The sequence below is a fragment of the Erpetoichthys calabaricus genome, chromosome 7 (genome assembly GCF_900747795.2).
Source record: "Erpetoichthys calabaricus chromosome 7, fErpCal1.3, whole genome shotgun sequence".
In the NCBI taxonomy this organism is placed as follows: Eukaryota; Metazoa; Chordata; class Cladistia; order Polypteriformes; family Polypteridae; genus Erpetoichthys; species Erpetoichthys calabaricus.
The window spans coordinates 69553616-69566115 of record NC_041400.2 but is presented as its reverse complement, the minus strand read 5'-3'; the positions used below and the strand labels follow the sequence as shown (position 1 = coordinate 69566115).

The 12500-nt window shown below is 38.0% G+C and overlaps 1 protein-coding gene across 1 annotated transcript in view; it reads right to left on the bottom strand.

Moving 5' to 3' along the window:
- The window catches only part of dhfr (dihydrofolate reductase), a 112170-nt gene that overhangs the window by 35741 nt on the left and 63929 nt on the right, over positions 1 to 12500 (bottom strand). Inside the window, exons 3-4 of the mRNA XM_028804691.2 lie at positions 4824 to 4929; positions 915 to 1041 (exon numbers count right to left, since the gene is read on the bottom strand). Coding sequence (XP_028660524.1) covers positions 915 to 1041; positions 4824 to 4929 — 233 coding nt within the window. The remainder of the gene's footprint in view (positions 1 to 914; positions 1042 to 4823; positions 4930 to 12500) is intronic.

Below are 12500 nucleotides of genomic sequence, written 5' to 3'. Positions count from 1 at the left end.
AAAATTCTGTGTGTGGATGCCATTTGGTGAGGCAAAAGAAGAATGTGCTCCAACTGAGGAAATAACACCTCTCAGCTTCCCTTGGAAATCTTATGCTGAGGTACGAGAACAGGGATTGCATCTGATAAATGAACCCAGGATTCAAATGGAGCAATGTGGATTTCATCCTGTCTTGACTTTTGTTCATTCACAGATACTTAATTGGTCACAGGAGTTTTCCCAATGTTATCCACATGCCTTTCAGTTCTGTTCAGTTATAGGACTGCACTGGTGAAAAAGGAAATAATCCTGTGGACAAAGCTATCAAATTACAGGGTTAGTCTATATCATTCTTCATGACAGTGAGGGTAAATGAGCACTTTGAAGAGAAAACAATACTTCCTAAGATAAAGACAAGCAAGTTCAGATTGTATGGACATGTTCTTAAGATGTCCCCAAGCTGCTGCCCAACGATCTGCACAAGGCAGAACTCAAAGGGAAAGGACTATGGAGAAGACTCTCACCTCGCCAGCAAATGTGCAAAAGAAAATGATGATGACCATTATGTATTTTAATGCTTTTTTACAACCTCTCTTACTTATTGCAAAAGAAATGTACTACTCATTTTACTACTTCTAATTCAGGGAATTAAATTATTATGAATGTTTAGGAGCGTTCTTTAAAATTGTCCACACTTTTTCTTAATTGTCCCAATATCATTAAGTTTCTCAGTCTATTTCCCAAAAGCTTTTCAAAAGCTGCTAAAAACAAGCCAAGTATTTTTTTAGATTCCTTACCTACCAGTTTGCACTTATTAAAGACTGAAAGTAATTATACTTTTGTCAATAATTTCCAATGATTTAATATCTTTTGAACTCCAAAATCTGTTTTATAAAGCTGGCAAAAAAATAAAAACAAAAAACTTGGATCAGTACCTTGTAAAGTGAGCTACCACCTATCACCCACACCTCATCTACTTTGGTAGACAGCTCAGAGGATTCCAATAGGCTTAGTGCAGAAGTCAGGCTGTCAGCAACATAATGGGCTCCTTGAGGCGGCTCCCTATCAGGTAAAATAAGCATAAATGTTTGGAAACAAGTTGTGAACTTCCTGTGAAAATACCTAAATACATACACACATATCACTGATTATACAGACACACACACACCCCACCATTAAAAATTAAGAACACACTGTAGGTGTCAGACCACAGACCTGAGATTTTGGTAGGAGAATTGTCAGAATTTTTTAAGAAAATTGCCTCAAACATGTTCAGTTGAGGAGAGATGCAGTAAGCATACTGGCCAGGGCGGTTGTGTCTTGCTGGAAAGAAAATACCTCACATTTCATGCAGGAGCAAGATCAGGAATGGATGGATGACTTGCACTACCAACTCTAGAAGTGAGTAACCACTGCAGCTGATGCCCATTGCTTTTCATAAGTGTTGTAAGCATATGCATAATGCAGTAGTTGTCATTAATAGTGGCCGTGTTGTCAATGGCAACTAGGTCGAGGCAATGGGCAATCACTTTTTGGCCTTTGGTTGACATCAATGGCAACCACTTAAGTGATGCACAGGTTTTTGGGCAATACAGCATTGCAGAACTGGCCAGTTTTTGTTTATTATGTGTAATCAACAAATTGATGTACAACTTGCCAGTCACTAGTGGGTTAAATGCAAGCTGCACTCATGTATACTGCACTTCCTAGTTTTCCTAGTACCAGTAAAGCAAGTTAAAATAGTGTTACCATCAGCTGGCATGCAAGGCTATGGGATCCAGATGTACATGTAACAGGAAGTCTCTTTTAGCTCCGTGGTAATTTGTAAATTATTGTATGAATTCAATTGAGGGAATAATGTTAAGTGCTGTAAAATTGCCATGTGAAGTGGAAGTATGTTAAAGTGCATGAAACCAGAGTTGCCAGGTACTAAAGTCAACCATCCCTAACACCCATGCATGCTACTGTTGCTATTTGGTTCACCATAGACTCCCTTAAGACACAACAGTCTTGACTTGCATCTGTAAATCTGGGTTGTCAAATACCATGTGTCTTTCTCTTCCTGTTGCTGCCAACTGTGATGCACTGTGCGCACCACTCATTTAATTAATTTCACAATTAGAGGGAATAAGCACTACTCTGTATTACCATGGAGTACTCTACTGATATTGGGACATTAACCTGATATTAACATTTACCTTTAGCATATTTTTTTCTTCTCCACTATATTAGAATGAAACACATACATATACTGTCTATACTGCTTTTAACCACTGTTTATTTTTAAGCAAACTCCATGAACAAATTTCTGATGAAATATATTAATGTATAAATTGAAGTGGTCTTCTGATCCAAACACATATAATACTGTATATTTAAAATAGATATCAACACTGCTTTCAGGTGAACAAAAGTGGTTAATTGGAAACAAAAGTGAGAAAAAGAATAATACCTTTATGAACCAGATTATTATATACAGTAATCCCTCCTCCATCGCGGGGGTTGCGTTCCAGAGCCACCCGTGAAATAAGAAAATCCGCGAAGTAGAAACCATATGTTTATATGGTTATTTTTATATTGTCATGCTTGGGTCACAGATTTGCGCAGAAACACAGGAGGATGTAGAGAGACAGGAACGTTATTCAAACACTGCAAACAAACATTTGTCTCTTTTTCAAAGTTTAAACTGTGCTCCATGACAAGACAGAGATGACAGTTCCATCTCACAATTAAAAGAATGCAGACATATCTTCCTCTTCAAAGGAGTGCGCGTCAGGAGCACAGAATGTCAGAAAGACAGAGGAAAGCAAACAAATCAATAGGGCTGTTTGGCTTTTAAGTATGCGAAGCACTGCGGCACAAAGCTGTTGAAGGCGGCAGCTCACACCCCTTCCGTCAGGAGCAGACAAAGAGAGAGAGAGAGACAGAGAAAAACAAACAAGCAAAAATCAATACGAGCCCTTCGAGCTTTTAAGTATGCGAAGCACCGTGCAGCATGTCGCTTCACGAAGCAGATGCACAGAAGGTAGCAACGTGAAGATAATCTTTCAGCATTTTTAGACGAGCGTCCGTATCGTCTAGGTGTGCGAACAGCCCCCCTGCTCAATCCCCCTACGTCAGGATCAGAGAAAGTCAGCGCAAGAGAGAGAGAGAGAGAGAAAAGTAAGTTGGGTTTCATCTCAGCCATCTGCCAATAGCGTCCCTTGTATGAAATCAACTGGGCAAACCAACTGAGGAAGCATGTACCAGAAATTAAAAGACCCATTGTCCGCAGAAATCCGCGAACCAGCAAAAAATCCGCGATATATATTTAAATATGCTTACATATAAAATCCGCGATGGAGTGAAGCCGCGAAAGGCGAAGCGCGATATAGAGAGGGATCACTGTACTTAGTGAAAAAATGTGTTTCCCTGACTAATAAATCTTTATCAGTTAAGTAATTATGTATATGATGATTCCTGTCAGACATCAGTTGATGATCATAGTTTTCAGAGGCAGCTTGTAAGTCTTGCAAAGGTTATTAAATATGAGAGAAAATATAACATTCTCAAACCCAATTAACCCAATGCAGAGTCATAGGATGGTACGGCCTATTCCAGTAATATGGGGCACAAGGAAGGAACAATCCACAGATATATCTGGACCTTGGACCACTATAGAGTACAGAAAAATATTTTTAAGATCAAGTTAAATAAGCATTTAAATGCAACAAACACCTAAAACTCTAAAAACTCAGAGACACATTAATAAAATATTTTATACAGTGTAAGGAAGATGTGTAAGACTAGAATTTTAACCCTTGTCCAATGTGCACCTACCATGTGTCCGAGTCTCATATGCTTCTGAGCTTATGCTTAAAGGCTGATGGTCTGTTATTTTATTATTCACTATGATAAATGCATTTTTTAGTTATTTTATATAAAGCTTAAAAGGAAAATGTTATATTTTAAGGTCTAATCATTGTTCTATTGTTATGCGCTAAAAGTTTCCTGTTGATGGGAAATTTAGGAAACATATGGTCCAGAACATAAAGTTAATGTGTTTCCTTTTGTGCAAATTGTACTTTTTTCTCTTGGGAAGTCATACACTCCCAATCAACCTAGTGAACGGGTTTAATTGTGGTTATTTAAGGTATCAACATTTGTCATGTCCCGTTAGCAACTAGGTGTAATCAATCATGTTAAAAGTTTTCTGATTATATAATGAATTCCTTGGAATAGTGATCTAATTAATGAATTGTATATAGCGCAGAGGACACTCTTTTCGTTGCAACACTTGCTAATAAAGATATGCTGTTGCCTCTTGCAAGATTTAGATAAACAATACTGAGTGACACTTTTTCCTGCCTGTGATTCATTGCTTAAACTGGGGCATTCCAGTGGGGGGTGTCAGTTAAAAATTTTCTTTCACAGATGACATACAAGGAATTACTATGGATTATGAAGCACAATAATACAGGAAAAATATTTCCTAGGGTTTCAATAAGCATTTAGTGAATAAAAAGAGAAAATGAAATGGTGGACTGTTATGCACACGAGCATCCCTTCAGCACCAGCGATGGGGACAGTCTATGAAGGATGGTCCCATACTCCATAAGCACTAGGAGTTACCTCAGATCAGATGATATACCAGTATTTGTAAGGATAGGCAGCTATAAACAGGGTAGCTACAAAGAGCCCAAGATCAGCAAAAATCCACTGGTTCTCCAACATTTGCCATGGCACTTTCCTGGTATATGATACAGTTCCAGGTAATCAATGTATGAAGCTCTTTATCTAAGACAAGAAAATAACTGATGTATTCTGGAGTAACATGGAACGTAAAGGAAACGAATAAAACTTACTGGAGCTCCCTGCTGAGCACAATGTTAATTCTGTTCTTCAGTGGCCTGTTTCTCTCAGGGATAGAAAACCAAGTCTTCCGACCCATTATAACAACATTCTGCCTTCCTGTTGAAGGAAAAATAAATAAATAAATCACACACACACTGAATGACCTCCATGCAATACAAAGTTGTCTTATGAGTTCCTTGAATCTAATCAATTTTTTAGTGCCATTGTATCGGGGGAAACAAACCATGATTAAGTCTGGATACAGATCATGATGTTGTATTTCTATCCTTAATAGTGTAGGGGTAAGGTGAGAACAAACCTTAGTGCTAGTTCGACAGTGACATATATACAATAATTCCACCACATATTATTTTTACATATTTGCTTCTGAACAGCTATAAGGTAAAGCAGGGTGGTTGATGCTAAATCTAGTACTTCAAGTCAAAATACTTGATGGGTTTTTTTTTAATTGGCCCTGTACTCTCCTCATTTAAGATCACAACTCTATAAATAGATCTGGAGAAAATGACACTAAATGTGATAAACGGCATTATACATTATAACCCAGTGGGGATTCTACAAACTGTGCTTGGCGAGTAAACGTAGGTTATATTGAGACGCAAGGCTTATTTCAGCCAGTGTTGGTTCCACCAAAAAGGATTTGCGTAAGTGCACCAACTCTTATTTTGCTCTGTGCCAAGCTAAGGATGAATCTTAGAAGAATAGATTGAGAGACTGAGTAGATTGTAGATTGAGAGTCCTTTAAATTCCCATTCGATGAAAAACAAAACCTTGGAGAAAGGGTAAAAAAAAATCCCAGAACCTAATGTTGCTTAAATCTTGTAATTTACTGCAAAATGGTAAAGCATCATAACTTATTCATTGAAAATGAACTAAATATAAATTATGTCATTCGTTACATTTCCTTTGGTCAGTGTCATGATTTTTTTAGCTTATCTAATGTTGAAGCATTCTTAGTTACACTATCTTTAAACGAGGCCCTGCACAGGACAAAGTGGGTATAGAAAATGGATGGATGCATGGTGTTCATTGGAAAGTGGTAAAGCTATATTGTTTATTGAAAAAATACAAGTGTTAATAATATACCACATTAAAATCATTACACCATTCATATATGGCTCTTTTTTGTCAGCAAAAGATAAATAGAAAAGATAAAGTAATTGAAAACAGGTAAAAAATGTGTTCCATAAAATCATTAAAATCAAAGTTATAAAAAGTACCAATTCAAAGTCAGTAAATCTCTAACATTAAAATAGTGCAAAGATGTTCATAGTAAAAATAACACTGCATTTGAAGACCTTCTATGATCAACCCTGGTGTGCTACGGTGTTCATGCATTAGAATATTTAAACCACCAGCACAATTAAGGACTGGAAAGAAAGCCAGTTTTCATTTTTGGTAATAATAAATAACAACATATATTAACAGATTCAATTGTACACCTCAAGTTTTAAATGCATTCTACTGGCCAAAATGTTCTGTCATTGATGATATATCTATCAATAAAATAGAAACACTCATTATTTAGAAAAAAGAAAAGAAAAAAAAAGTCAAGTCTGTTCTGATACTTGTCCTGATGATTTTCGCAAAGAGGTTTGTGATCACATTCAATGCATCTTTCAGCAACCCTGTGGGATCATGTATGTCTATTTCTTGGACAATATGATGAATTAGGGCAAAACAAATATTGTTAAAGGACTGACTGGCATTTACTGAAGACTAAAGCACTGCCCAAAAATAAATAAATAAATAAACAAACTTTACATGCATTTAGTTGAAGCCATGCATTACAAAGTTATCTCATGGAAGCAAATGTCTGACTACTGTTCAAACCATTAAAATTAGTATGACTCTTTTTTTGGAGAGTCTCTGTAAAATGTATTTATCCAAAGCTGTATCAGTGACTCTAAATAATGTTATTTAAGCTTCCCAAAGGTCACAGGCACAACCGAACGCAGTCCTCTTTGAATAATAGCAATGCCAAGCTTGTTAGAGTCTGATAATGTAAAACACATGTCAATTGAATACATACTTGTGGGCATCATACATGAAACACTTGAAACAATTTTTATATAAACAATGTTCCTTAATATTTAATTACTAGTCATTTAGCCCGTTACAATAACGGGCGCTAGAACAGTAGTGCATAAACATTAGTAGAAACAGTCTATATTAAACGGCAAGGGACTTTGACCTCATTCTTTTTGTTGGTCGTATTTTTCTTTCTTTCAGCCTTTCTTTTGTTGATGTTTACATGCTGAGCTGACCGTTCTTCGTGGGCTGCCACCGTGTATTGTGTGTCTTTAATTTTCTGTGACAGTAATGCTGTCTTGTATGTCCGCTGGCTTGTACGTCCGTAATATACCTTTAATTTTCTCTGTAATACAGGCGTGTGCGTCGGTATTATGCCTTTAATCTCCTCTGATGTAATATTGGCTTGTATGTGGCTGTAATATGAGTCACTGAATTGTGTACCTTTAATTTCCTCTCGCAGTAATACTGGTCTGTATTTCCGCAAAACGCCTGTAACTTTCTCTGACAGTAATATCGCACATCGCACCGTGCCCCACGCATGCGCACTTTACCAGAAGACACACACACACGGACACCTGGACACACACAGGGATTTTATTAAAGAGGATGCAATGCAAAAATTTTGAAACATAAATGTGCTTAGGCATCAGTTCGCTATAGATTGCCATGCAAGCCTTTCCTGCTTTCTTAATAATAGCTTTATTTATATAGCACCTTATCATACATATACATGCAACTTAAGGTGTTTTTTGTTGATTAATCTGTGAAAAGCAAAGATATACCCACTTTAACTTTGTTTATGATCATTGATTAATACTATAGTAATTTCTAATAAATGTAAGTATACTAAATACAAAAATCAACCAGGTATTGTTAAGCAAAATTTAACCACTAGAATGCAAAATAAACCTTTACTCTTATCAGAAAAAGGTTTTCTAATTAAATTACAGTAGACCCCAGCAAAGTCACGGTTCAGAGTTCGCAGCCTCAGTCATTCGCAGATTTTTCCTTAGAACCTATCTATTAATTGTTAGCGGAAACCACAAATATCCTCCGCAATTTTTATGGCTTTTTTTGTGGCAATACCGTACTGTAGAGAGAACAGGAAGCAACTGTAGAGGAAAACGCAGCTTGGGATGGTGAAAGTAGCCAATAGAATTTGAAACTGCAACTCCCAGCAGTGGCTCCGATTGGTCTTCTGCTGAGGGTGCTGGGGCTGTTGGGGTCAAAGGATGTCAGCGTGGCTTTTAAAAAGGGGGCCAGTGACCAAAATCAAAAAAAAAAGTTTTTGTTATTTGTGTTTCAAGTTCCTGTCTGTCTGCCATCTGTTGGGTTACCTGTACTTATTCATTTTGTCCTGGATCGTTTCGTGGTTGGCGTCTGGATTGTCTGCCGTCTGCCTGTGTACATGAGGACTGTAAGTGGATTCATGGCCATCCTGCAAAGACAGCAGCGCTCCTGAACCCGTCCACCCATCTTCACCATTTCAGGAACAAGTGGTAGGACTTTCTTTACATTCCCATTCAACGTGCGGATCTCTGGACTATCTATTTTCATCATTACATTTCATCTGTTGCCGTTTTTCATGAACGTTTTTGATGATTTACTGTGTGTGTTTTGTTTGTGCTTTGTTGTATTTAATGTGTATTCGCCGTAAGGAGAACAGGGGTGGTATCGTTGTTTTCATTTATTTCATTTGTTTTCATTACATTCTTTATTTGCTATTTGATTACTGGTTTGCTTTGTTTTTGTCTCTGTTTATGAGGCTGGGTATGTCCCTGGAATCTCCACCATAAAAATAAATAAATCGCCGTTTTCTCGATGGTGTGAATCTTAGCAGCACCGGACCGCTACAGCATTATTCATTTCTCCTTGCTGCTGATTGACTGTAACGCATCTCCAGCTGAGTGTTCTTGTGTTTTCCATTTTGCTCCTTTTAACCCTAAAACCACCACAACCGGCTATAGTCGTTTCCCAGTGCCATTTGCGAGCACGCAGGAGCTGATCAGTCAGTGCCGTATATTCGCTGAGCAGCCAGCTCATGACCACTGCCAGCCCCTTGCGAGCAAGGGGGCTGAATGCACCCCTAGAAGACACGAACGCTCCTCGAAAAACCCCTCTTAAAAAACGCTGATAGACTACCTTCACATTGCTCCCTTACTTGCTGGGCTTACTTGCAGCTGCTCTGTCACGTGATAGGCTTTTCACGCGATGCTACGCATACTTAACACTAGAATTACCAGAGCCTACGAAAAAACTCGTATATCCGGCCCACCTTAAATCGCTTCTTAAATCCGTTCACACCTCTCCGCCAGCATCCTTTGTCCTCTAAATGTGCTGATAAAAGACAAGCTGCCAGCAGCCGGCTATTCCATCCCCCCACCGACTTAGAACGTGAGCGCACTTTTCCCAGCTCTTGCCTTCATTGATTATGTGGGAGTGAAGTGGAGTTTTACAGTGGAAATAATTGATCGTCATTCTAAAGTAATCTGTGTAAACACATTGTTAAAACAGAAACTTTGTCATATTTTAGTAATAAATGTTACAAAATGTAGTAGGCATAAACTATAGAATGTGTAAAGCCCGAGTTCCAAAGATCAAATAAACACTTTCACAAAAGCTTCAAGGCCAATACAACAGCTTCTGTGGCGTAGCGCGTTAAGATTTGCCTCTTAGAGCAAAACAGCTCTGCCGCCTCTCAGACCTCAGTTCGAATCCCCGCTAGGGATAAAATGTTGCTTTTTTTTTTTTTCTTTTTAACCTGAAACGGACATAAAATTTATAAATTGGTATGCACTGTCAGTTAATGAGATCGTTATATTTTCATGTGGGATGCTCCTTTTAAAATATTTTTTTAACAATTGAGATTAACAGGAACAACTGTCCTTATAACTGTTATTTTTAAGATCCATAACAACGTGCGTTGTTGTTACTTAGAGAGTCAGATGGGGGGGGAGGGGTGATGTTAGAGCACGTGAGCTCATTCAGTGCTACAGGAACAACGCACGTTGATCTTTTTTCTTCTTTCAGTACATGTGCCTTCCCTGTTTATTTATATATCTCTGCCTGTCTGTCTCCCTATTACGCAGTGCTCGTCTGTCTGTGTGTTATGGATCTTAAAAATAACAGTTATAAGGACAGTTGTTCCTGTTAATTGCAGTCTCAATTGTTAAAAAAATATTTTAAAAGGAGCATCCCACATGAAAATATAACGATCTCATTAACTGACAGTGCATACCAATTTATAAATTTTATGTCTGTATCAGGTTAAAAAGAAAACAAAAAAAAAGCGCAACATTTTATCCCTAGCGGGGATTCGAACTGAGGTCTGAGAGGCGGCAGAGTTGTTTTGCTCTAAGAGGCAAATCTTAACGCGCTACGCCACAGAAGCTGTTGTATTGGCCTTGAAGCTTTTGTGAAAGTGTTTATTTGATCTTTGGAACTCGGGCTTTACACATTCTATTGTTTATGCCTACTACATTTTGTAACATTTATTACTAAAATATGACAAAGTTTCTGTTTTAACAATGTGTTTACACAGATTACTTTAGAATGACGATCTATTATTTCCACTGTAAAACTCCACTTCACTCCCACATAATCAATGAAGGCAAGAGCTGGGAAAAGTGCGCTCACGTTCTAAGTCGGTGGGGGATGGAATAGCCGGCTGCTGGCAGCTTGTCTTTTATCAGCACATTTAGAGGACAAAGGATGCTGGCGGAGAGGTGTGAACGGATTTAAGAAGCGATTTAAGGTGGGCCGGATAAACGAGTTTTTTCGTAGGCTCTGATAATTCTAGTGTTAAAAGCCTGAACAGCACCTGTGCTTTTTGTCTGATTGCTTTGTTTCTCTCTCTTCCCCCAGACATTCTCTGCTCTTGTTGGGGGTCCCGCTCCTGTTGTGCTCCACTATGATGTTTGTCTATTCTTTAATCGAGAACTAACTGCATACTGAACTCATTTCACTTCTGAAAGAGACATGTTTGTTTGAAGTGTTTGAATAAAGTTCCTGTCTCTACAATCTGCTGTGTTTCTATGCAATTCTGTGACCCAAGCGTGACACCCTGCAGCACTGCAGCCTCACTGTTCCTGGGAGTGAGCCGCTGCACTAGACTAGCCTGCCATCGCCAGTGTTTACTTTTGTATGTTTGAGTGCAGCCAGTTCAAGCGCAGTTGGCTCGGTGATTAACTGAATTTCATCCATGGCGTCAGTTGCACCTTGTACATATTGTTCCAGTAGTTTTTTAAAAATAGTTTTTAGTTCATTAGCAGTGTGTAAAATGATCAGTGTTGCAGTAATTATGATGCTCTTTGCATGAAAAAAAAAAATGTGTTCCATTAAAATTTCACTTTTTCTTTGTGAATTGTGATGTTTACTTAAAAAGTGCAGCAAAAAAGTATTTGGCGTCCAGGGATGCATTAACCCCAAGTGTGTGGCAGTTTAAGGGTTAAACCTCCAAGATGCCGCTGAAATGCCCTGCACCTTCTAAGGCTTCTGGCAATGAAAACGCACTTGCATGAATTACAGTACATATAGTGGTAACATCGGTATTTTACATTCTAGCACTGTGGGAGACATAGCAGTACAGTATACAGATTTACCTTTACATTCTTTATTTTTAGGTAATGTATTAAGCTGAGTTTGAAATTAAATTGAAGTGTTTTGGGGGCATATTTACGGTTTAAACTATAAAAATTGGCATTTTTTTAACCACATTGAAAATTTGCGTTTTTTCACAATTCGCGGGTGCTCTAACAATGTAAACCCCGCGAATTTTGGGGGTGTACTGTACTTATACACTAAGGCAGACAATGGACAAACCAGATCTAATTAATATTTCTCTCTATTATGAAAGGAAATCCTGAGACAAGACTTTTTCAAAGTGATAATTTCAAGTCCTGCATTATGAGACTTTGGCCATGAGATTTTTTCAAGTCATGCCTTCCTCTCAATCATATTCAACTATGCACACGGCCCTCTTACCTCTCATTCGTATCAATGCTTTTGACAGACACAGTTCCTGCTCTCTAACAGTAACTCTTAATAATTTTTACGTTTTCCTCACTTTAAGTTCCTAAAAAAAGAAGACTTATGTCCAAATCTTATTGAAGAATTTCATCGCAAAGGGTTACCAACTGAAGAAATGAGTACATGGGCAATCCTAGCACCGAAAAACGAAGAAGTCAAATGAATTAACTCGAAAATTTTTGATTATTGATACGCAATTTGCTGTGTAACCAGACTATGCTTAAACAGTTGGTGATGATCGTGTGGAAGATGAAAACATCAACTTACAATATCCCGAAGAATATCTACAACTGTTAACACCGTACGGTCTTCCACCGCCCGAAATACTGCTGAAAGAAGGATGTATCCAAGAAAGGTAATGTAGAACATCTCCCGTTACATTGGTACATTAGACACCAAAGGAGATCTTGATATGCCATTCGTATTAAAACGTTAACAGTTTCCCGTTAGAATAGCTTTTGCAAAGACAATTAATAAATCACAGAGCCAAACATTCAAAAAAGTTGATTTATTTATTAGAGAGAAAGAAACAAAATTCACTCACAGGCAGTTATACGTTGCGTTGTCACGCTGCAAGTCCAAACATGGAATCAAAATTCAATGCG